The 23,904-nt window shown below is 49.3% G+C and overlaps 11 protein-coding genes across 11 annotated transcripts; 6 read left to right on the top strand and 5 right to left on the bottom strand.

Annotated features, from left to right (window-relative positions):
* Positions 1-323: 323 nt before the first annotated feature.
* On the top strand, positions 324-3,958 carry COCSADRAFT_256910 (uncharacterized protein). Its single transcript, XM_007706844.1, has 3 exons — positions 324-754; positions 817-2,507; positions 2,554-3,958. The coding sequence occupies exons 1-3, from the start codon at positions 433-435 to the stop codon at positions 3,787-3,789; spliced, it is 3,249 nt and encodes a 1,082-aa protein (XP_007705034.1). The 5' UTR covers positions 324-432; the 3' UTR covers positions 3,790-3,958.
* Positions 3,959-4,127: 169 nt separating this feature from the next.
* On the bottom strand, positions 4,128-5,470 carry COCSADRAFT_30747 (uncharacterized protein; the record flags this gene model as incomplete). The annotated part of the gene is made up of 2 exons (XM_007706627.1): positions 4,128-5,147; positions 5,207-5,470. The coding sequence occupies 2 exons, from the start codon at positions 5,468-5,470 to the stop codon at positions 4,128-4,130; spliced, it is 1,284 nt and encodes a 427-aa protein (XP_007704817.1).
* A 1,144-nt stretch (positions 5,471-6,614) lies between these two features.
* On the top strand, positions 6,615-7,613 carry COCSADRAFT_127823 (uncharacterized protein). Its single transcript, XM_007706845.1, has 3 exons — positions 6,615-6,848; positions 6,903-7,135; positions 7,189-7,613. The coding sequence occupies exons 1-3, from the start codon at positions 6,759-6,761 to the stop codon at positions 7,223-7,225; spliced, it is 360 nt and encodes a 119-aa protein (XP_007705035.1). The 5' UTR covers positions 6,615-6,758; the 3' UTR covers positions 7,226-7,613.
* Positions 7,614-8,353: 740 nt separating this feature from the next.
* Positions 8,354-8,512, top strand: COCSADRAFT_102139 (uncharacterized protein; the record flags this gene model as incomplete). Its single annotated transcript, XM_007706846.1, has 1 exon — positions 8,354-8,512. A coding segment is annotated over one exon (159 nt), but the record flags the coding sequence as incomplete, so codon positions are not given.
* Position 8,513: 1 nt separating this feature from the next.
* COCSADRAFT_175830 (uncharacterized protein) lies at positions 8,514-8,759 on the bottom strand (the record flags this gene model as incomplete). The annotated part of the gene is made up of 1 exon (XM_007706847.1): positions 8,514-8,759. The coding sequence occupies one exon, from the start codon at positions 8,757-8,759 to the stop codon at positions 8,514-8,516; it is 246 nt and encodes an 81-aa protein (XP_007705037.1).
* A 1,383-nt stretch (positions 8,760-10,142) lies between these two features.
* COCSADRAFT_30749 (uncharacterized protein) lies at positions 10,143-10,831 on the top strand (the record flags this gene model as incomplete). Its single annotated transcript, XM_007706628.1, has 4 exons — positions 10,143-10,191; positions 10,248-10,264; positions 10,420-10,520; positions 10,693-10,831. 4 exons carry the CDS (start codon positions 10,143-10,145, stop codon positions 10,829-10,831), a joined length of 306 nt encoding a protein of 101 aa, XP_007704818.1.
* A 681-nt stretch (positions 10,832-11,512) lies between these two features.
* On the bottom strand, positions 11,513-12,239 carry COCSADRAFT_347836 (uncharacterized protein). Its single transcript, XM_007706848.1, has 2 exons — positions 12,059-12,239; positions 11,513-11,855 (listed from the first exon to the last, which is right to left on the bottom strand). The coding sequence occupies exons 1-2, from the start codon at positions 12,192-12,194 to the stop codon at positions 11,605-11,607; spliced, it is 387 nt and encodes a 128-aa protein (XP_007705038.1). The 5' UTR covers positions 12,195-12,239; the 3' UTR covers positions 11,513-11,604.
* Positions 12,240-13,471: 1,232 nt separating this feature from the next.
* On the bottom strand, positions 13,472-15,833 carry COCSADRAFT_41155 (uncharacterized protein). The gene is made up of 8 exons (XM_007706677.1): positions 15,776-15,833; positions 15,543-15,709; positions 15,352-15,437; positions 14,939-15,298; positions 14,696-14,888; positions 14,435-14,504; positions 13,800-14,383; positions 13,472-13,745 (listed from the first exon to the last, which is right to left on the bottom strand). Exons 1-8 carry the CDS (start codon positions 15,784-15,786, stop codon positions 13,666-13,668), a joined length of 1,551 nt encoding a protein of 516 aa, XP_007704867.1. The 5' UTR covers positions 15,787-15,833; the 3' UTR covers positions 13,472-13,665.
* An 875-nt stretch (positions 15,834-16,708) lies between these two features.
* Positions 16,709-18,027, top strand: COCSADRAFT_30752 (uncharacterized protein; the record flags this gene model as incomplete). Its single annotated transcript, XM_007706629.1, has 5 exons — positions 16,709-16,711; positions 16,888-16,932; positions 17,009-17,078; positions 17,169-17,538; positions 17,634-18,027. The coding sequence occupies 5 exons, from the start codon at positions 16,709-16,711 to the stop codon at positions 18,025-18,027; spliced, it is 882 nt and encodes a 293-aa protein (XP_007704819.1).
* A 1,008-nt stretch (positions 18,028-19,035) lies between these two features.
* Positions 19,036-21,567, bottom strand: COCSADRAFT_257030 (uncharacterized protein). Its single transcript, XM_007706849.1, has 3 exons — positions 21,259-21,567; positions 20,766-21,167; positions 19,036-20,712 (listed from the first exon to the last, which is right to left on the bottom strand). The coding sequence occupies exons 1-3, from the start codon at positions 21,418-21,420 to the stop codon at positions 19,201-19,203; spliced, it is 2,076 nt and encodes a 691-aa protein (XP_007705039.1). The 5' UTR covers positions 21,421-21,567; the 3' UTR covers positions 19,036-19,200.
* A 701-nt stretch (positions 21,568-22,268) lies between these two features.
* On the top strand, positions 22,269-23,728 carry COCSADRAFT_175833 (uncharacterized protein; the record flags this gene model as incomplete). The annotated part of the gene is made up of 3 exons (XM_007706850.1): positions 22,269-22,827; positions 22,882-23,440; positions 23,491-23,728. The coding sequence occupies 3 exons, from the start codon at positions 22,269-22,271 to the stop codon at positions 23,726-23,728; spliced, it is 1,356 nt and encodes a 451-aa protein (XP_007705040.1).
* Between the last annotated feature and the right edge of the window lie 176 nt (positions 23,729-23,904).

Here is a 23,904-nt window from a genome sequence, read left to right on the forward strand (position 1 = left end):
AGTCAAGAAAGGTATGCTCGTAGAATGGACCAGTCACGTGCTGATAAGGCGTGTTATCGCCCTTGCGCTGACGTTTGCGGGACTGGGACGCGGCTATCTCATATCAATCAAACTTCGCTCACGACCACGTACTGCTACGCCGCGCAAAGAAGCCCATGCGACTTGGCAAGCTTCTCGCGCCATTTAGAAAGCAATCAGGGCCCTGCTGCATAAAATGCTGTGCAGGCAATGATAACCACTTGTCCGTTGCGCCTTCCCTACGCAACACTCCGACTAAGGTTGTGCTTTCTCAGTGAAGCGTTCATCATTGCCTCTCTCATCCTTGACGTACACTTGTACGACCACGACTAGGCCTCTTCGTGTAGGACTGCACGACAACTGTTAATCTGCGTCATCCCTTTACCAATTACCTGTTCGCTGGCCGTCGACGCCATGGGCCGTTCAACGATCCCTTCCGCACTCAGCGAGCTCTCCAACCCCACCACGCCCGAGGCACAAGTCGCAGCGTTACAAAGCCTGAAGAACGAACTTGTGGGACATGAGCAGAGAAAAGAGCTGGCTGTTACACATGGTATTGTGAAACCACTTGCCAGTTTGCTGCGAGCCGAGGCTAGGAAGGGCGGGAAGAGGCGAAGGAATGTCAGGAACGGGAACAGCTCTGGGCTGTTCGGTGACACAGCTGGGCTGGAAGAGTGGACAACCGAAGATGAATTAAGGTTCCAAGCCACGCTCGTCATCGGCAGTCTAGCGAATGGTGAGCGCGCAATGCAAAACATGAGATGAAAGAGCACCTTGGCTGATATATAAGACGTATAGGCGGACCAGCATTTGTTGCGCCACTGCTGGCTGGCGATGTACTACCTCCGTTACTTGAAGCACTACGACCAAGCGAAACACCTTCCAAACTCGTCACTGCGACCCTAAAGACGCTCAATCAGATTGTCGATGCCGTTGCGCAAGAGAAGCCATGGCTCGACATGCCAGGCTCGTCGAGGCCATGTCTTGCGACTGCCGTGAATGAGATTATATACACGAAATCGGCTGTTGAGAGTCTGTCTGAGATTTTGGCGCAAACAGCGGGCACCATGAAGGTCAACCAGCAGATAGAATCGGCTATACGACTGATTACAAAGACGTGTCGAGAAGACAGCCACAAAAGAATCTTAGTAGACGCAGATGTACTAGATCTGCTCGCTGAACTACTCGCTGGGGTTGCTGCTATGGACGATCGTATCCCTGCAGCAGACAGGAAGCGGTCAAGTCGAGAACAGCTTCCTCGTGCCTATCTGTCAGACATCCTGGAAGCAATCTCAGCTATCATCAAGGAATCGCATTTCTACACTGCACAATTCCTGTATTCACAGCCAATACAACAGCTCTTTGGCTGGCCAAAGGAACGCTCTACAGGAACTTTCGATGGCAACAACACGTCGCAGCCGGTATCATGGGACAGATTGATACCGCGAGTACAGACCATGGCAAGCAAATCAGATCCGTACATTAAGCAATGGCCGGCTCTTGGTGCCTACTCTTCTGGTCCGGCGGACAGCTATTCTCGGCTACCAAGCATGGAGTCGCTGCAGCACACTTCAAGCCGGAACACCATCTCGGACGAGTCCGAATCTCCGCTGTTCATATGGCTCATGTATGTAGCGCGGCGGGGTGAAGCCAGAGAGCGCCTGTCTGCTTGCTGGTTATTAGCATTGCTCAAAAAGTTTGGCGAGCGATGGCCGCTGAACGACCCGTCAAAGATGACGCGCGAAAAACATTTTTCGTATCTGATTATTCCTCTCGTCGAGAAGATGATTGAGGACTCGAGCCCAACATCAGAGCATGCCAAAAAGGCCAGTGCCATGAGTCAGGCTGCCAGAGATGAGCTGCGCCTTGTGCTAGAACGCTCACCAATCGTTCTTGCAGAGCTTGTTACTGGAAATAAAGCGCTCCAAACGGCCGCGGTTCATTCTCGGATTCTACCAACTCTGATACAGATTTTGAAAAAGTCGTTCGACATACCGGCGACGTCGTCAAAGCCCCTTTGGCAGCCGAAGCCAATATCTCACGAAGTCATGGATCCAAATATCGATCATGCTTCATCGACCTTGGGTCGAGCTGGGCTTAATCCAGATGTCCTGCATGCGTTCAAGTATCGAGAAAGCGTTTTGTTGGCGTTAGCGGCGATGGCAGGTGACCAAGACTCATTGAGAAAGATGGTGATTGAGATGGGTGCGGCAACGCATATCATTGAAGCTCTAGTCCCGTATAACGAAAACAGTGAACCAGGAGCATCGTCCTCGCCAAAGGATGGCAACCCTGACGCTGTCTTGATCGCTGCATGCAAGCTCACGCGGTCATTGTCAAGATCGGTCAGCGTTCTCCGAACGAGTCTCATTGACCACGGTGTTGCACAGCCAATCTTTGAGCTCTTGACACATCCAAATGTAAAGGTGCAGATTGCAGCTACGGAGGTCATTACCAACCTGGTATTGGATGTGTCACCTATGCGGACTGTAAGCGATTCCCGGCACCACTTGCTTCCAAGCTAACGATGAGTAGGAGATTCTTGAATCCGGAGTCCTGGGCACACTCTGCGAACAGTGTCGGTCTGCTAACTTTGACCTCCGCTTCGGCAGTCTCTGGGCTCTCAAGCACCTGTGTCTTGGATTGCCTCATGCTATGAAGATACAGTGTCTAGAGGAACTTGGAGTAGGCTGGCTTGTCCAAGTGCTCAATGGGGAGCCATCCAAGCCTGCCATGGGTACACCAAATGCAGCAGGGGAGCAAGTCGATATCCTCAACGCTGTCGAAGAGCCGCACATGGACGTGGACGACGAATCAGGTTCTGAAGACGACGATGATGCGATGACGGAAAGCATACCATCGATGCGCCGACATCAACGCCATGGCCCTCGGTACACGAGCGCAACAAACATTCGAGATCGACTACAGCAGATTAAGAACGATGAGCAAGACCATCGACTGAACGGCGAGCGCGACGATATCCGCATACAAGAACAAGCACTTGACTTTATCCGCAACTTTGTGTCCGAGGATAAGGCCTCTGGCGAGATGATCGACCACCTGCTCAAGACCTTTGGCCACAGCCGCTTCTTCGAGATTCTCGACTCCAAAATCCGCCCCAAAAACTCTTCCGCCTCAACCTCATCATCCCAAACTCAAGCCAGCCCCAGCACCCCAAGCTACTGGCCCAGCAGCACCCACCGCCCGCCCTTTTTGTCCGCCACAACACCCATGGGCCAGCCCAACTGGACCAGCTACCCAGCCTCCGAGCTCATGCTCGCCACAATCTTCATCCTCATCCACCTCGCCAACGGCCGCCCCCAGCATCGCTCCTTGCTCATCTCACAAACTGCGCTGATGCAACACGTGCTCCCGCTGTTTACGCATCCCCGCCGCGACATTCGTGTAGCATGCGCTTGGATGCTGCACAACCTTGTCTGGGTCGAAGATCACACGGATGAAGCGGCGACACGGGAACGCGCGCTGAGTCTCCGTCAACTGGGGTTCGAGGAGGGGGCCAAGCAGTTGAGTCGCGATATGGATCTCGATGTTAAGCAGCGGGCGGTGGTGAGTGTGGAGCAGTTTGACAAGTTACTTAATAGTGGGAGTGGGGGAAGTGGTGGGGGTCGGAGCGGGTTTTCGTCGAGTACGGGTGGGTTTGGGGGTACTGGTGGTGCAGGTGGTGGAGGCGGAGAAGGGAGTGGCGGGTTGGGGGGTATGGGGAGTAGATTGAGTGGGTTGCATGGGTGGAGACATGACCCTAGAGGTTAGGGGATATTGTCATTGTTGTTGTTGCTGTTGTTGTTGTTTTTGTTGTTGTTGTTGTCAGTGGATGGGAGATTGTTTCTCCACAGTCATGTGTGCAATCAGTGTTGTTTGTGCTTATGTCTCGCGTCATGTTGTTGTTGTTGTCTCTCTATCCTCTTTTTTTTCCAAAAAAAACTATATACTAAGATTAAGCGTGTAAAAGTATAGGTTCTGGATAATGGACAAATTTAAAAAGTTATATTTTATTCCTTTTGACAAGTCATCTCGAACCTATATGTTCAAAATCCCCTCGTCCTCCCACACGAGTCTTTTTTTTTAAAAAAATAAATAAATACAAATACTTACACCCACTCCTTGGGCTTCCTCAACACCTCGAGCAACCTCTCCTCCCTACTCCCCTTCTCAGGCGCATGCATATACTGCCAGCGGGCCGTAAGTGGCAAGCTCATGAGGATACTCTCGACTCTCGACCCGGGGGTATTAAGTCCAAACGCGGTACCCCTATCATGTACAAGGTTAAACTCTACATATCTCCCGCGCCGAATCTGCTGCCACTGCTTCATCTCAGGCGTGAAGGGCATGTCCTTTCTGCGATTGATAATGGGGATGTAGGACGGTAAAAACGCAGCGAGGCAATCCTGGACAAATGAGAAGAGTTGCTCCTGGTCTTTCTCTGTTTCGTCGAGGTCGTCGAAGAAGATGCCGCCTACGCCACGGGTTTCGCCGCGGTGCTTGTTGTTGAAGTATTCGTCGCACCATTTTTTGAAGCGCGGGTAGTATGCTTTGTCGTGCTTGTCGCAGGCATTTTTGATAGTGTTGTGGAAGAGAATGGCATCTTCGTCGTAGAGGTATGAGGGCGTAAGGTCGCAGCCGCCGCCGTACCACCATGCGGTTGTGTTGCCGTGGTCGTCGGCGGTTTCAAAGTAGCGGTAGTTGAGGTGCACGGTGGGCGCATTGGGGTTGTGTGGGTGCAGTACCATGGAGAGGCCGGCGGCGAAGAAGGCGAGGGAGTCGACGTCTGGGTCAAGGGCTTTGTGGTTTACACGCATTTTCTGAATGGCGGCGCGGGGGAGGCGGCCATAGACGACGGAGGTGTTTACGCCGCCTTTTTCGAAGACTTTGCCGTCTTGCAGGACGCAGGTTATGCCACCGCCGCCTTCGGGGCGCTGCCATGTGTCGATTTTGAATTTTGTGCCATCAACCTTTTCGAGCTCGGCGACGATTTGTTTTTGCTGCTGCTTTATGAATTGCTCCATTCGAAGGCGCATGGGGGATTGTTCGGATACGCCATTTTCACGCTTGAGGAGAGCGTCTTTCTCGGCGATGGTGGGTGCTTCGGTCTTGATTGTGTCATCTGTCCACTGTGGAATGGATTAGTAGGGGCCTTTTCAAAGGGATGTGTATTGAATTATGGGCTTACCATAGAGTAGACCAGAGCTCCGATGAATGGCACAAAGAGCAGTCTTATCCGGTTAGGCCATTTGCTGGGTTCGGGATTGCGCCATTCCTCCAGAGGATCCGGCTTCTCTGGTCTGCTGCTTTGAGGGAGATCGACACGGCGACTCTGAGAGGAGTGTAGCTGCCTACTACATATTTGACTTGTGCGTAGGGTGCGCTGTGATGTGTAGTTGTGGGGAAGCTCGAGCGCGCGAGAAACGCGGAACAAGGGCCGGAACGGACGCATAGCGGGGGGGCGGGATGGTAGCAGGTTAGTTACAGTTGGACCATGAAGCAGCACAAGAGAGGATGAATTAGGCTATATTAGAAAAACTGTGAGCACAGTCACCCTCGGCGCTGACCTCTCGGGAATCACACCATGGTGGGCGCACCTTCGGTGGAGTTTCCTTGGTACTAGCGGTATCGGTACCTGCATGATGCAAACACGACAAACACGTCTCTAGCAGGCACAAGTACGAGTGTGAGCACTATACGGCTGGCAATGCTCGGACGTTTGCGCTCAGTCCCTGCGTACTGCCCATGTCTCGGGCGTCTTGGGGAGTGAACGGCGAGTGGTGCCCTAGACACTCACAAACAATTCCTCCGATCTAAATATATGTGATATGATCCGTTCACCATGCTCGCACTGCATTATAGATACGTCTGCATCTGCTACGTTGCTGGCAACCAGCCTGTCAATTTGGAAAAGCAGATAGACGTTGGCTTGCATGACGTCCTGGGACACCTGGGAAAGAAGCACTTCTTAGTGCTTCGTGGTGTCCAGTGCTGGGGCGGACACGTCGCTGTGAGTGGCAACAGGTGGGCGTGCTAGGCCGGCATGGCCGCCAACGCGACGGCAAACACGTCCACCTGGCTGCTGGCTGCTTCACATAGCAATCGATTCTGATGTGGCGAGGAGGTACCTCATTACCGTACTGTACATGACGATGGCCGCCTTGCGCGCGCGCGCGAGAGAGAGAGAGAGAGAGAGAGAGAGAGAGAGTGAAGGAGAGAGACGGGATGAGTCAAAGTACCCAGGTAGCCAGGTCATGGGAGCCGAGCAAGTGACTGGGCTGGAGTGAGGCGGTCAGCACTGCCATCCAGACGAGTCACGCCCCGGCTTCAGCAGCAGCAAAAGGGCGATGCTGTCATGGCTCAGGGGCAGTGAATTTGTGTAGTAAGTGTGCAGGTATATACGTATGTCTGTGTGGATGTGTGTATGGAGGAAGTCTCACTTGACTGGTAGGTGAGATGCTGGTCGGGTGCGTGGTGGCCAGTGACCAGTGACCTCGGCGGCTGCTGGCGTTGGTTAGGTAAGGCGGGAGTGATGCGCAGGTATTAGCCCCGCTCTGCTGCCTGTGCTTAAGGTTCCCACACCGCACCTACGCCCTCCATCCTACTTCCTCCTCCGCCACGCTCAACCTCACCACTCCCACGACACTACGCCCTTTGCGAAACTACACATATAGCCCCTCATCCCCACTCACAAACACACAAACACACACACATCCACACACCACTGACAAACTCCCACCATGCGTTCCAAGTTCAAGGATGAGCACCCGTTTGAGAAGCGCAAGGCCGAAGCCGAGCGCATTCGCCAGAAGTACAACGACCGCATTCCCGTACGTAGACATCGCCTCGCTCTCAGCCGTGACAAGTCAGCTAACAGCGCCTAGGTTATCTGCGAGAAGGTCGAGAAGTCTGACATTGCAACCATCGATAAGAAGAAGTACCTAGTACCCGCCGACTTGACCGTAGGCCAGTTCGTCTACGTGATCCGCAAGCGCATCAAGCTATCCCCTGAAAAGGCCATCTTCATCTTCGTCGATGAGGTCCTGCCACCCACTGCCGCTCTGATGAGCTCGATATATGAGGAGCACAAGGATGAGGACGGTTTCCTGTACATTACGTATGTTGCCTCCCAACGCCTCCTGTCAAAACTCATTGCTAACAAGATGACAGGTACTCGGGCGAGAACACGTTTGGCGAGGCTCTGTAAGGGGCTCGCTCCATCCTCATATTCCCCTTATCTATCGGCTGTCGAGGCTACGGCGAACTCGGGCGTTTTCGGATCATGGGTTTCTTGATATTCACGCAACAGTATACCGTTAGGATGATTGATTGATTTGATGGCAGACAGCTGGTGCAACGGCAACACTCGCAGCACCCTGGGCCAGTCAACCTTCACCAGAGCCTGCGAGGACCGATACAGCTAAGCCGAGGCGGAAAGGCACGATGACAAGTCGTATCTGTACAAGCAAGATTCGCCGTTTCGGAGAGAGGTGTTTGGGCAGGTTTGGCTTCTTTTCATGAGATGCCTGTATAATTCGATGATTCAGCTTTAGTCCAAATGCACCAGACCTGATCTGTCACGACTTGATGCACCTGTTTATGCTCTGCGACATTGTCTTGTATATTCCCGTGAACGTGCCTGACTATGCGTACCTGACAAAGCAGCCTGACTTGCGGCTCATCCGGCCGTTGTCTGAAACCCACATGACGACATCGCTCACCTGATAGGCAACCGCGTGCCATCACAGCCCCCCCACCAACATAGCCACGCTCTGTACGTACCCAGGCGAGAAGCATGCAAATGCAACATGGAACAGCCGCCATACAAGATAAGGGGAGTTTCCGTGCAAAATTAGCCCTTCTAGTGCCTTGCATAACGTATCGCCCGGAACCGGGGAATCGTGGGGAAAAGCAAAAGGGCTCCAGAAGCCGGACCCGCGCACGGACCCACTGTGCCCAAATGCAGGGCCGGCCAGCGGCGGTCGGTGGGTGGGGATCTTTGGAAAAGATTCCTTACTTACCCCGACCTGGCAAAAGAAGAGAGAAGTTTAAAATAACCTACTTACATCAACCAACGGGGGCTGTCCGAAAGTTTAAACCTCTTTCCCTAAAGGCTTACACGCCTCGAGTTTGTTAGCTTGGTGTTCTTTTCTACGCCTGTGTATCCGAACTTTGAAATTTGGAAAAAGTGCAAACGCATAGAGAGAGAGAGAGAGAGCTATGCCGGCGCAGTATATAATATCAAAGTATGCCTCCCTCTTCAAAAATATTCACTCTGAAACAACGCCTATTATTTATTTAATTGTTTTTTTTTCGGCATACTTACTAACCGCTTAGACGCCTCGACCCCCTCTTTACAATCTCAATCGGCCTCGCCGCTGCTGCAACTCGGATTCAGCGCGAAGAGAGGGAAAAGGGGAGGGATGTGCGGCAGAGTTGGGAGGTGCTGAGGAGGAGGTGGGGGATCTTTTTGAAGGGGGAGGGAAAGGTGTAGATTAGAGAAGGAGGGGAGGAGGGGGAAGGGGTAATTGTATGATTATTTTATACCCCGTTTTGCGGAGTTTGAGGATCACGGGAAATGGAATGGGAGGGATGGAGGAGTGATCTAGGGTGGATGAAGAAGTTTCGCGGGTTGGATGGGTGGGTGGGCGTGCTGAGGTTACTCCGCTCGTGGTTTCTCTTTCCAGTGTGCATTCCTGTTCATCCTCTATATAAAGATGTGGCACTATCTCAGTTTCCATTTACATCAAAAGAACTTCTGGTACCCAAATACTCGATACAACTGCTGTAATCGGATAGAACGCCAAAACTAAGGTGCTCTAGTTGTGAGCAATAGGCTGGCTGAATGAACAGTGACATCAGTAATTGAACTCGGGAAACTCGCCACTACACGCTTGAATGAGATTGCTCGGGGGCGTTAGTATATCTCTCAAAAGCGTCTTGTGGTATATTAATTCAGATTACAGTTTGGCAGTGTTTGTTATTGCCGCAGTACTGAAAGGTCAGTCTTATCTGAATCAGACTGACCCGGATCACATGATCCGTCCGATCTTTTGAACCAACTGATCTTATCAGATGGAGAAATGGTGGATCAGTTAAAGGCTGGGATAGATCACCGAATGGAGTTAGGCTTAGATTTACAGTACATAGTCTGACTGTTCTATTAATCTTAATCACCAGATTGATCAGTCCATCATCTCAAAAAAATACCATTTGTTCAAAGTTCTCTCAGCTTTAACAGTTATAACTAGCTATCCAAAGTACGATATAGATAGGGTCACAATGCAACCAAGACTATCGACAGCGTGTACTAGCCAACTCTTCAGAATTTCGATGTTTTTCATAGTGCCAACAGTACGGTGATCTGATTTAATAAACCGTCCACAAGAGAAGCGATACGAGACACGTGATGCTTAGACGAGTGAGTTATTGAACTAGATACTATTTATCGGTAATAGTTTTCGATTATAAGTAGTTGTATAGTGTATCTCTCTTAATTAAAGACTTGGAATGTCCTATATCTACAGCAGGAAACACCTAAAGCTCTTTCTCCCCCTCTCTCTCACTCTCTCACTCTTCTTCTCGTGATACATAAACTCTAGTGCACACACCTAGGATCCTAGCGCAACTAAGAAGCTATTTCTCTTACGAAATTATTTCTCTAGTAAAACAAAGGATTAAAAACTGTGTGTTGTGTAACATCACACAAAATCACCTTATCTTACCCAGCTTCCGCGGCCGAGCTAACTACCATCGCCACCACCAGCTGAGAGTAATATCAGTCAGCTTCATTTTTTTTTTTTGCGTGATATGCAGCTGGCTCTTTTCTCGTGTTCTTTTGATACCAACCGCGGCCGTTGAGTTTATTCCGCGGGTGAGATAGAAGTGAGTGGTTGTAGCTTGAATGAAATAGGGAAGTGAGAGAGTTAGGTAATAATCTTCTTTTCAGAAATGCTGTTCACATTGAGATGGCTGCGTCTAATTACTCCTGAATAGCTGTAAGCTTCACTACTAAAAGAGAGATCAGTACAAGTCTTCTCACTAAACGATAGAATATCACATGTTTTGCGTTTGGTGTTGTTTTCCTTTACTTAAAGTATTTTATTTGGTATGTCACTTAAAATATGACGATAAACACCCCGCAATTTGATTTCGCTACATTGGGGTTACCAAGTACGTACAAACAAATCTGTTCGTTATCAAGGAAAGCTCAAAGATACTGCTAATAGTACGCTCGAGGACAAACGTAAGTTCACATCGTTATGCTAATGTGGTTATAGACTTGACATTCAACTTCGGAGTCGCAAGTTCATCTTCCTTTTTCTTCTGACGTCTTTCATTAATCATTCTGCATTTGTCTTCAGTATAGTGAATTTGGGTAGTTGGCTAACATTGTTCTAGAATGCGAGCGGAGATCGCGGCGGAAGACGCGGCGGTGGGCGTGGCGGCGGCCACCGCCGTCGTCGTCGTCATAAGCAGCCTTCAAAACGCAAATACCGTTTGTAAGTCAAACGCTCATCATTTTTGTAGTTATACTGATAGATACTAGCTGCCTAAAGTTTGGCCATGTCGCATCGAAGTGCCCCTCGGGGCAGCCCGTCTAAGGCGGGCTGGGAGTTGCTGCCCCCAGGGCTCTCCCATCGTCGCCCTTCGGGGCGTATAGTCTTCAAATAGTCAAGCCCAAGTTTTCTTCGATGCCGCAGTTGCTGCCGCAGCCAGAGACACTACAGACTCCTTGTCGACCGATACTGCGCCTCGCACCCGCTCCCGCGCCCGCTCTCTCTCACCTCAAGACTTCTACTACATTCAATGAGTTGGTGGAAACAATGAATATTTGTCAAAATAGAGGGTTTCAGATGATGTAATTTTGGAAGAATTTTAGAGTTTTTCAATTTACGATCATACAAAAAGAAGGCGGGCCGTGTCATAGCGGGGGGTCCTTCCAGCCCCTAGAGGTGTAGCTTATTAAATTAACTCTACTAAGATAACGTATACTATATTTTATCTATAATAATCTATAATAGAATCTATCTAATAAGCTAACTTTTTAGAACTAAGAAAATAGTAAGTATATCTTACTATTAGTTATAGTACATATTATTTAATAAAATCTACTTACTAAGAGTGTAACGGCGCAGGCAAGACTACTCGGATCAGTATCGGCGGTAGTGTCACTCAGAGGCATATGGGAGTGCGTGGGACATCAAACGAGCCTTAATTCGAATAGACACCTATAGGCCTTGTACGAAAGGATATCAAAAATCTATCGAGCTACGGTATGGAGAAGGTGGGGTTTTATATCAGCAGATCTGCCCTCGGCTAGTGCGTGCCCATGTTCGGATCCCTTTCGGATGTTAGTTCAGTGTGTACTCGAACCGTTACAAAGAGTAATAAGTATATTACCTATATTTACTAGATTTGCTAATTAACTTCGTTAAGTCTTAGCCCCTTTTTGAAAGGGCAAAGCTTGTAATATATTAAAATTCTATTTTATACTGCCTATAACCCGATAAGGTGAACCTTCTATTAGATCAGCACCTTATTAAACCCTCTATTCGAAAACTATTTATATATTCCAATAACACTTCACTCAGCATCGTGAAACCAACCAAGTAGGCCTAAATCTAAAGATGAAACGGAGCGGGCGTATAACGGAGCAGAATCGACAGTGCCGGTTGGTATGGTGGTGGCAGTGGTGGTAACAGTGGTGGTGACGGTGGTGGGGGCTGTGGTGGGGGCTGTGGCGGTGGCTGTGGCGGTGGCAGCAGCAGCAGCAGCAGCATCGAAGAAAAGCTGGGCTGCAGTGGTGTACCTCTGCTTCGAGCGATCATCCGGATCTGAGACCAAGGTTGTGTCCTTGTCAACAAAATCAATGGTCCACTGGACAGGCTGCGTTGTGTGGGTAGAGAAAGGAAGACTGAGTCGCTCTTATGACTTGACCATCTTATATCCATTTGCTATATAGCGTATCAGATCATTTATCTCATAAAAGAATAGCAGGCCACACCCCAACCTGCCGGAATCGGAGTCACTCTCATACCCTGTGGAGAACCCGAGGCTTTGCGACACAGGTAGCACTGCCGAGCTTGGTTGGCGTTGATCTTCATGCACATACTGGTCATGTACTGCGGAGAGGTAGGTATGATATGCTTGGCATAGAGCCCTTGTGAAGCCATGCCGATATGGATATCGCCAACAAACAAAAAAGGTGAGGATATGAGGTGTCACTGTCTGTGGACGAAGGGATCCGGATCCATCCATGGCCTCGTTATGATGATAATGATAGGAGAGGCATCATTGCCCAGCCCGCCTTAGACGGACTGCCCTAGAGGGCGCTGTCCAAGATGAGATTGACGAGTCTATGGAATGTGGGCGCCATGCTTGCTGCCCTTGGTGTCGGGCTTAGTAGGACGACGTTCTTCGAAGTCAACGATGATGCGGGTATCGTCACAATCTAGGTGCTTGCTAGACTATGCAAGCTTTGCCCTTTCAAAAAGGGGCTAAGACTTAACGAAGTTAATTAGCAAATCTAGTAAATATAGGTAATATACTTATTACTCTTAGTAAGTAGATTTTATTAAATAATATGTACTATAACTAATAGTAAGATATACTTACTATTTTCTTAGTTCTAAAAAGTTAGCTTATTAGATAGATTCTATTATAGATTATTATAGATAAAATATAGTATACGTTATCTTAGTAGAGTTAATTTAATAAGCTACACCTCTAGGGGCTGGAAGAACCCCCCGCTATGACACGGCCCGCCTCCTCCTCGAAGCTCCTCCTGCCGCCCCCTGAAGAGTGTTGAAGCTGAAGGCCGAACTTCAACGTTGATGGCTGAGATTAGCCACCCAAATACTTCTGATGTATATACTATCCCACTGTATATAGTTAATCAATGAATCCATTGTGCAGCATATATGAAGTCCTCCCCTGATCACGACTACACGGAGTGGGGTGAGGGTGGAATACATGGGTGTTTATTATGACAACTGTTTATAGAATTGCAGGATAATCACATCGTGCTCAAAAAATCAAAGAGCGCGACTCGCAGTTGCTGAGATAGAAGTAGTTGAAGAGTATAGGCTGTTACGGATAAAGCATGGTTACTATGACATGGACAATAGAAAACATTCAGATGGAGACACCCTTGAATGCCTCAATACCCCCGCCAAGGTCGAAATGTTACTCACCGCTGAAAGAATGACTTCTTGATTATCATGTACTACTGCGAAGGTCATATGCGCATGACGTAATCGAGAAAGTTGAGCGTGTCGATGCATTCGTTCGACCACGATGCTTGAACATTCAGGAAGGAGTCGAGACCCATGAAATCGAGTGGCGAGTTCAGTGAACATGGATAACGTGCTTGTTGCCATTGGCGACGGCCCTTTCCCTTATCGAGGTTAACGACAACAGAGAATCGGAAAGGCACAAGCAACATTGATAATGCGTAGGCTGGAAACGTCATTGGTTGAACAAGAAAAGCTGATTCTTCATCTAAGATAGACTACAGGAAGCCGCATGTCAAAACATTCGCTCATAATCCCGAATTTTCGGATGTATATCTTTTGTACAAAGTGAGACTACCAGCGAACTGCCCTAGACACAATGGCCGACTCTTCACCCACCACAAAAGTCCGTCTATGACTTCTCGAGATCAGCGAGAATCTTCTCTCCCTTGGCGCGAGCGGAAGCGAAGTCACCAACCATGTAGAAAGCACCTGTAATTGTTAGCTCAACTTGAATTTATGCTTGCAGATGGTGGAATAACGTACCCTCGGGAAGGTCATCACCCTCACCAGACAGGATAGCCTTGAATGAGTTGATGGTCTCCTTGAGGTCGACAAGCTTGCCCTCAATACCAGTGAAGACCTGGGCGACAGCGAAAGGCTGGCTCAGGAAACGCTGGATCTTACGGGCACGCTCGACGGTAAGCTTGTCAGCTTCCGACAACTCGTCCATACCGAGAATGGCAATGATATCCTGGAGCGACTTGTACTCCTGGAGAATCTGCTGGACACGGGTGGCGGTCTGGTAGTGGTCGTCACCAATGACACGGGGGTCCAACATACGAGACTTAGAGTCAAGAGGGTCGACAGCGGGGTAGATACCCAACTCGGAAATACCACGGGACAAGACAGTGGTGGCGTCCAAATGGGCGAAGGTGGTGGCGGGAGCAGGATCAGTCAAATCGTCAGCGGGGACGTAGACAGCCTGGACGGAGGTAATGGATCCCTTGGAAGTGGTGGTAATACGTTCCTGCATGACACCCATGTCAATGGCGAGAGTGGGCTGGTAACCGACGGCAGAGGGAATACGACCAAGCAGAGCAGACACTTCGGAACCGGCTTGAGTGAAACTGTAACCTATTAGCCGAAATGCCGCGGAAAGAGTACAGTTTCTAAATTACCGGAAGATGTTGTCAATGAAGAGGAGCACGTCCTGGCCCTCCTCTCGGAACTTTTCTGCTACGGCGAGACCTTGTAGGTGTTAGCAAAGATGTTTCTTGAGTTATCATCGTAGTGCATAGTAGTGAGGGAATGAAAGGAAAACCTAGGTGCAGCTGCCAGTGCGACATATGAGAATAAAATGGAAACATGAAAGAACATGACGTCGTGTCCGCCAGGGTGCATTCTGGGATATTGATATGCTGATAGAAAAAGCCACTTACCAGTCAGAGCGACACGGGCACGGGCACCTGGGGGCTCGTTCATCTGACCGAAAACCAGGGCGACCTTGGATTCACCGTCGAGTTGAATGACCGAGGTCTCCTGCATTTCGTGGTAAAGATCGTTACCCTCACGGGTGCGCTCACCGACACCAGTGAAGACGGAGAAACCACCGTGGGCCTTGGCGATGTTGTTCTGTCTCCTCGTTAGCAAATGCCGACTCTATAAGCATTGCATGTTCTTACAATCAGCTCCTGAATGAACACAGTCTTGCCGACACCAGCACCTCCGAAAAGACCAATCTTTCCACCACGAGCGTAGGGAGCCAAGAGGTCGACAACCTTGATACCAGTGACGAGGACCTCAGCGGAGGTGGACTGCTCGGTGAACTCCGGGGGGTCGGCGTGGATGGAAGCGTAGGTATCGGTCTTGATGGGACCACGCTCGTCAATGGGGTCACCAGTGACATTCATGATACGACCCAAGGTGCCATTTCCGACCGGTACCATGATGGGGTTACCAGTGTCAACGGCCTTGGCACCTCGAACGAGACCCTCGGTACCATCCATGGCAATGCATCGGACGATGTTCTCACCCAAGTGTTGCTGTGCTGGGTCAGTCCTTCCTGTTTCGGGTATTGAATGCTTGGCGCCCTTACAGCGACTTCGAGGACCAGCTTCTGGTCACCGTTCTGAGTGGTAATGGCATTGAGAATAGCAGGAAGCTGCTCGGTATCGAACTTGACTGGAATTCATCGTCAGCGGATTCGTTCACGATGCGAATTGCAATGAAGCCTTTCCATCTACACAGGAAAAACTTTTCGCAGCGATAGTAAATGGAGCGACCCACCATCGACGACTGCACCAACTACGCTGTGAATCTTTCCCTCCTTTACTGCATCAGTAGAGGCGAAGCGGGTTGATAGAGCGGGTGCGAAGCTCTTCTTCATGGGCTGGAATGCGCTGCGGCGGATGGCGGGCCTGCGCATGGAGGCGCGGAGCGCCTGCTGGATCCCACTATCGGAATTGGCGTCAGCCCATCTCAATTCATCGTCAATTGGTATCAGTGGGCAGTCGGCTTACCTCTTCAGCATTGTGAGACGTGTGATGGACGTGGTGGTGAGTGGAGAGAGGGTGGTTGTTAGAGGAAAGAGCTTCTCAAAGCTCGAGAGGAAGGCACGGAATGGGTCCGTGCGTCGCCTAGTGCCCACCCGGTTAACCCCAGCACTGCATACATCATCTCACCTCTGATTTCACCCTCAATTGACAAGGACAACGCTTTGAAGAATGTCGGTGAATTCGGTCTCTCTATTATTCTTGGCGCCATTATTAGGAGCTCTGATGGCGCGCATTGCCTCGTCTATATCTCAGGTCTCTTGAGCACTATACATTGTGGATTTTTTTAGTGCAGAAGGCTACGAAGTATTGCAAAAGCATACGCTATATGGACAGAGCAATTGATAATTTAGATACAGGATTAAATATTCGAACAAACTAGTGATCAGATAAATAGTTCTATGACCTGATACTAGTAAGGTAAATACTAGCAATCTTGTAGCAGTATGCTAGCAAGTGCTCAAAAGGAAAAGTGACATCAGCGTTGTGGGTGACAGTAAACAGAGTAAATGGGAAGTGAAGTGAGGGGAGGGGACAATTGTAACTTGGTGCGTGTTGTGACTTGGAACGTATTACCACTCATGGTGCCAGTTGGGCTTGAGTAAGAAAAGTGAAGAGAACAAAGACTCGGGGAAGGCCTTTTTATGTCTGGCATTTAGCATTTACGTTAGCGCGATGATGTCGATATTCTGCCTGGCCTCCTGCCTCAAACACCACTCCCCACCTTCTCAATCTAGGCGGATTTCGAGATTCATACGAATTTCCATCCCTATATTCGTGGTATTGCTCGATCCTCATAATGTACGCTTTTTCACTACTCCTTCACCTAATTTGTTAAGAAGTCTTTGATTTTTAACCGTGCCTACATATATAGAATTATCCTAAAACCTGCATACCTCAATGGTATGTGTATTATATTGACTTTGAATCTCTCCAAATTAACAAGTAAAAGAAATATCTAATTCGTAAAGAACAATTCAGTATCAAATACAAATCCTTTTCAACTTTTTAAGCTATTTGTTATGCGTATATACTATGCAACTCTAGGTACTACTATGCAGTACACTGTATCTTTTTAGGCCGCGTGGAGCAGTGAAGCTGAGCTGTCGTCTTACACTATTACAGTAAGATTGCGCTTGCTCTACCAGGCTTCACTATGTAAGCACAATATATATTTACGTGCATATTTTCATAGTATAGAGTTCTAGATACATCCTGGACAAGCCCAAACCCAACAGAAAGAAAAGCAAAGACTCGGCAGCTTTCCCGGGTCTGTACCCCCTACTTCTTTTCAAAGCCATCCCAGACAAAGAAAAAGCACCCCTACCAGAGTTTAAGAAAGCCTAGAAATGACACACAGTACACGTGTCCAAAGCGGGAGGCGGGCTCGATGCATACATCGACACAGGATTCAAAACCTACCCTTTCAGCGAAACGCCCCAGGTTTCAAAGGGTATTAACCGGGCTACAACCATGGACTTTGCTTTCAGGTCAAAGATTATTGTTCTCCAGCTTCATGCGGATATTATTCGAACCGGGAAGTCACTTAAGTGGAACGGCGATCCTAAGATTATCAAAGGTAAAAAGGATATTTCTGGGAACAAGATTGTTCTCCAGCGAGGCGATATCATCCGGAACAACTTACTAAAGATCAAAAAGTCCCAAGTCCTGGGGAAATATCCAAAGGACCTGGAAATAGCCTTGAGGGAACGCCGAAAGACTACGTCAAGGTTTAATTCCAACTCTCAACGAAGAGGAACTCAAACGAGGGTCCACTTCGATGTCAAAGAAAGATACCTAGAAGCCAGAAATAAGGCAAAGCCAGGGAAGACAGTACTCCAACACCAGAAAGCGACGCCGCCACGCTAGCAAGAAAGAAGGCCAAATGGGGTGAGACCGAAAGACCGCACAACGAGCAGAGTACCCCAGGAGAACTCGGGCTCAAGTTACTCCCTCCAGTCAAGCAGCAAGCACCACCCACGAGAGAATCGCTCCAGAAACCCCCAGTTCAGTCGTCACTGAACAAGAGAAAGATTCAAAAATATTCTCTAACTCAAGAAGAGCGGCTCAAAGCCAGGAGAAACCCCAAACTCAGCGGCGTCACCACCAAAGCCCATTCCCCCCCAGCCAACCACACAACCCAAGCCCGTTCCTTCCAAGCCGACGGCGTCCAACCCCGTGGATCAGCCTGTCGGCCAGACCGACAGCATTCCGCTTGAAGTAAAAAACTACATGGGTGCCCAATTCAATGCATTCATGTCAGCCAAGTTCTAGGAATTCAATGGCAGCCCAGACTTAGGCACTTATGTTCCCTCAATTTCCGGCGAACCACCCCCAGACCCAGGATACAGCTGGTGAAAACCAGGAGGCGGAGGAATATTACTCCAACACCGGTTAAGATAAACCAGAGGGCGGTGGGCAATATCACATAACATTTCTAGTAGGTAGAAATATCCGGAATCCTCATGATTCCGGGTACCTTATATGAATTCCACTAAGATTCCTGTGCATTATTCTTTACTCATGACACTAAACACTATACTTACTTAAGAGTTTATTCGCGCAAGAAATTCCCCACCAAAACGTTTTTTTACAGCGAGACATTCTAATACCTACGTAATAATTTGGCTTCAAATCAAGATGTATTGTATATATCTAAATAGTGAAGAGTACAAATCAATTCTATTATATAATGCTCAAATTATACCTCGGTAAAGTTGAAAGAAAATAATCATAAAAGTTTGGCTTTTATATAACTACAAATATTACGAAACTAAACTTCTTTCGCTTAAAGATTATCGTACTCTACAAAAGCGATGTTGTCTGCAACGACTTGACATATCTAGGGATTATTTCGATCCCTAGGCGGTTAACTTATGAAATTTAGTTACAATAGTTAATGAAGAAGAAATTAAGATAGCGTCTTTAGCACTAAAATTTCTCTCCATCTTCGAAATAACAAAGAAACTTATTTTCTAACACTCAATGTTTCTTTAGAAATCGGATTTCTTTTTAGTTTTAGAGAGAGAAGAGTAAACTCTCGACCTTACAGATTCCTGAGCTTTGTAGCAAAAGAGTATTTCTGAAGAAAAACCACTGCGCTACCTCTCTGTCGCACTACATAATCTTCAATTCTACACTTAGTTAATAAAGACAACTTTCAAATATGGCACCATATAACCTTTAATTACACACTTAGTTAACAAAGATAACTTTTTAAGGATCAAAGCGGATTTCAAAATCTTATTCAAAACTTTAATTCTACACCTGTGACTACTGGCCATAACCATGATAACACTAAACTATAATAAGAACTAAGATAGACCACCCAACGCCACGCTATGCATCACAAATGTACACTGGTATCAGCCATCGTTGAAAAAAAGCTACATCTAATAAGCCTTGACTTTCTTGCCCTCTCCATTCGTTCCAATATCGGCCTTCCTTTTTCCAAGCACAGAGTCTGGCGTGCCCGGCATCTCAATACCAATTCCCTTACTATACTCTTCAAAACACGTAGCATGGTACACTTTCCCGCCCACACACAGTGCGTCCATCCATACGAAATCATTCGCTTCCACGTTCCACTGTGTTTCAAATTTTTCTTGACAGATCGGGCATGGTGCTTGCTGGAGTGTCACATCCTGCGGAACGCTGACATACCGGTCCTTAGTCTGCTTCTTCGGCTTGGCCGCGTTGCTCCCTGAAGAGGGATGGCTGGACTGGTTGGGGGCGGTTTCGTCAAGTTCACGATATTCGATCCATTCCTTCTCAGGAATGTACCAGCTGCGATGTACACCTCGTTTGGCTGCATCTGGGTCCTTGACCTTGAAGTGCCAGTCCATGTGGCGAGCTTTCTTCTCTTTTCCCTCAGGCGTGCTCTCGAACCGGCGACCACAAGTGGCGCAGAGGTTGGGCTTGGCTTCATACAGATGGGAGATAAGGTGGAGACGGTGTTTCTTCATCGATGCGGTAGTGAGTTCAATTTGGTCCAGCAAGCCGACCGGCGCCACTGATTGTTCAGTTCCCTGCTGGAGTGCGTTGGGAACTCCATTCACATGTGTGGGACCAGATACACTGCTCAGGGCTTTGAGGAGCCACTCAGCACTACCAAGGGCTGGTGGGGGAGCTGCAGGCTGCAATGGAAGTTGAGATACAGGGGTGCTTTGAACAGGCGTAGGCTGAATTGAGGGTGGTGCGGCAGCAGGTTTGCTGAACTGGGCAAGCAACGCAGCCAAGTTGGTGGTTGGTGTACCAGACTGTGCTGGAGGAGCGGATTGAGGCGCGGGTACTGGGGTAGAAATAGGCGGCGGGAATGCTTGGAACGGTGGCTGGAATGGAGCTGAGGCAGGTACAGAACTCGATTGTGCAGGCGATGATACACGCTTCAACAATTCCGCTAGGTTCAGAACTGGTGGGGTCGGAGTTGGGGCAGGTTGTGGTGTCGACTGTGGTGGTCTGAAGCCCGCAAGAAGTTGCGCGACATTCGGTGGAACATTGACTGGTGAAGCACTCACAGCAGAAAACTGAGCAGGGTAACTGGGTGCCGCTGTCTGTTGCGGAGGATATACTGGTGTTGACGGTGCAAACGAGGGCGTTGGAGCGGGCGGTGCTAGGGCTCGAATCTGTTGACGTACAGCTTCCAGTTGTTGTGGCGGTAGAGTCTGTGTGTCCAAGATTTGCTTGAGAGATAAGAGCGCCGAAAGCTTCGTACGCAGGGCAGCATCAGCTGGGTTTTGAGCGAATGTGTTCTGTGTAGTGCTGATTAGCTGAGTGACTTCCGCCTTTAGTCCAGCCAAATCAATGGACGACATAGGCGAAGGGGGCTGCTGAGGTTGCGCGTAGGACACCGGGGGTGTAGGAGCATGTGCTGGAGGTCCATATTGAGGGGTCGATGGGTATGACTGCGTTTGCGCTATTAGCATTTGGTAGTATCATCACAGGGATGAAGACTTACTGGTCGAGCACGCGGGTCATTGGGGGCAGCATAACGGGGACCACTCTGCGGCGGCGTAGATGTACCTCTCCAAGCCACGTTGAGCGATGGAGGACGAGGCGGAAGCGCATGTTGCGGCCGGACCTGCTGTTGAGCTGCATGAAACTTAGCCAGTGCGTTCTCGATATCTTGCGTCACGTCGGCTGAGAACACTGGGCGTGGATCCATAGACTCGGGCACAGGCATCTTCCACGTCTTGAGCAAGCCTTCCATATTCTTGCGGGTGGCCTGGTCCATGACCAGATAAGCATCCATGAATGTTCGGTACAGGTTGCGACCGATGTAGACAGTATATGGGGTTCCGACATTCTTGACAATGGAATCAAGCACGTAAAGAGCGGGAAGCTTCCATTCAGGACGAGTCTATTGCAATCAGTCACTAGTATCAAAAGCATAACGGAAAACGAGAGGAGAATATGAAATCACTCCATCAAGTAATGTATCCAAGACTCACCGATTGGATATGTTTCTGGAGCTCATTGGATATAGCTTCAGCGTATTCTGTATTCTCTTTGGCGATGAGGGTTAGATTGCTAATCTCGGGCCTGCTATTCATCCTCAAATCTTGCAGTGCGTCCCGAAAATCGGCTGCTACTTCAGCTGCTGGGAGAGACATAATGGGCAAGGATGCTTTGGGTTAGAGCAAGAAGAATATGTGCTGTGTCAGGGTGTAATGTCGCGCGCAGAGGACAGGGTAAGCGGCTCGCGTTTCGATCAGAAAGTACCAACACTGCCAATGTCGATGCCAGATGAACAAGATAGACAATATGCTTCCTCGCTCTCGACGAACACACGTAATGACAGTGCTTGTTGATACTAGCTATGGCCGCGCCAAATGACGCAGTGTAGACTGCGCCGGTACAGCTAGGCAGTAACAAACTCGCTCTCCCCCAGCTACTGCAATCCTCCTTATGTCTGTATCCTCCCTCCTTCAATCCAAGTGTCTGGAAACAGTGCGCGACTGCTGTGCGGTCGTCAACAAGACCCTGGAGCGGTTCACCAGCGATGTTGCGATAACAACGCCAAGGTCTGTAAAAGGTGCTGCCGGTATCGTGAGCTGCTGCTTTTTACGAAGCAGTGGTAAGATTCAAGCGTCTTTTGTGTGAATTACTCGTTGCGCTGATTTTAGTGGATGGCGTCGTGGGCCTGAGGGCGGTGGTCAGGCAAGAGAGAGTAGGACAAAGACGGAGGGCAACGGCTCAAGGCGTTGGCAGCAGCAAACCGCGAACCAACCCGCGCACGGACGCCACCTGTTGGGTCCATGCCAAGACCGGCCTCGGCTGAAAGTATTGCCGCGCGTCATGGGCAGTCGCGCTCCCTCTCCAACTTTCCTTTGAAGGTCATTCTGACTACCATTCGCGCCCTCCACCACCTTTACCGCGATCAAACCTATCGAACGCCCACCAAGAACCGGCGCTATCGGACTGGTACCAAACTTGGATAAAAACAGATCCAATAGACACGATGGAGGACGTCGAGTTTACCAAGTCGCATTCGCGATCGCCGCTACCTGAAGCTGGCAACGACCCAGCCGACCCCTTGCGCCCTGAGATCGACGAGGAGAATTCCACTCCAAACCCTCCAATCGGAGACCCAGACCAAGATATGGAGGTGACGGAAGACCGACACGGAGACATGCCTGACCAGGATGATGTCGAAGCTGGCTTGTCGGACAACGAGTCGGTTCTTTCAGAGGCACTTAACGATGACCAGATGGACGAGCAATTTGGCGACTTTGACATTGACAATGTTGCCATCGATGAGCGTCCGGCCCAGATCATTGATGAGGACAATGTCAAGCAGATTGGTGTACACAAGCGCAAACGCACTGCAGGTGAAGGCGAGGAGCCCAAGAAGAAGAAAAAGAGGGCAGACAAGCCGCGTAGGAAGAAGAACAAGGATGGTGAAGAAAACGGAGACATTGCAGAGGGCGAGAGGCGGAGCAAGCGATCCAAGAAAGTAGGCAGAGTACGGGACGCAAGCCCAGAAGGGGACCCAGACGAGCATCTCACCCCAGAAGAACGTACGTATTGAGGCGCATGAATCGACTTTTCGCTCGTACTGACAGTTTTCTTAGGCAGGAAGAAAGCACTGAACGCCCAGATCGACAGCATCGTCAAGGGCAGCTCGAACCGCCGTCGCAAGAAGGATGGAATCGACCTTGAACAAATGGCCGACCAAGAAATCGAAGAAATGCGGCGTCGCATGGCGCAAGCCGCCGAGGCCGACAATGAGGGCAGAAAGCGCAACGAGCCAGCGCGACACAAGCTTAAACTTTTGCCAGAAGTCACAGCTTTGTTGAACAAGAACAACCTGAGAGACACTATCGTGGACCCTGAAGTGAACTTGCTTGAGTCGGTGCGCTTTTTCCTAGAACCCCTGAGCGATGGCAGTCTTCCCGCGTACGATATCCAAAAAGAGCTCTTCGCTTCATTGGCGAAACTACCCGTTAACAAGGACACACTTGTCGCATCTGGTATCGGGAAGGTGATTATGTTCTACATTAAGAGTAAGAGGCCTGAGTTGTCCATTAAGCGACAGGCTGAGCGGCTCTTCACCGACTGGACCCGCCCCATTCTTAGGCGAACAGACGACTACCGCAAGAAGGAATTTGCCCAGGCCGACTATGACCCAAGGTATGTCTCTGTCTTTATAGTTGATCATATGTGTGCTAATGTTTTTGCAGCCAAATCAACACCGGCGACAGGACTGTCAACAGCCAACAAGCCGCCATTGCTGCCAGCCGAAAGAAGGCCCTCGAAGCCCCTCGTGCTTTCCAACGTGCTCGCATGGAGTCTGGACCAACTACCTACACCATTGCACCAAAGAGCAATGTTGTGTTCAACGAGAATGCCCGAAGTCGTTCGACCAATGTGGATATCATGAAGCAGATCAAGGGAGGTCGCGGTGGTGGCAGGCGCTGAGCTAGTATCGTGCCAGGCAGACACTGTCTCTCGGACACCTTTTTCTTTTCTCTTCTTGCCAGCCTTAACTTTGTATTACAGCTATAGCCTTGACGTGGAAGGGATATTTGCCAGTAGTTTCACATGCGCGACTTGGGGGTCATATGGGAGAATGCATAGCGGGCGTTACTCTGCGC

Source organism: Bipolaris sorokiniana, assembly GCF_000338995.1.
Source record: "Bipolaris sorokiniana ND90Pr unplaced genomic scaffold COCSAscaffold_17, whole genome shotgun sequence".
Classification (NCBI taxonomy): Eukaryota; Fungi; Ascomycota; class Dothideomycetes; order Pleosporales; family Pleosporaceae; genus Bipolaris; species Bipolaris sorokiniana.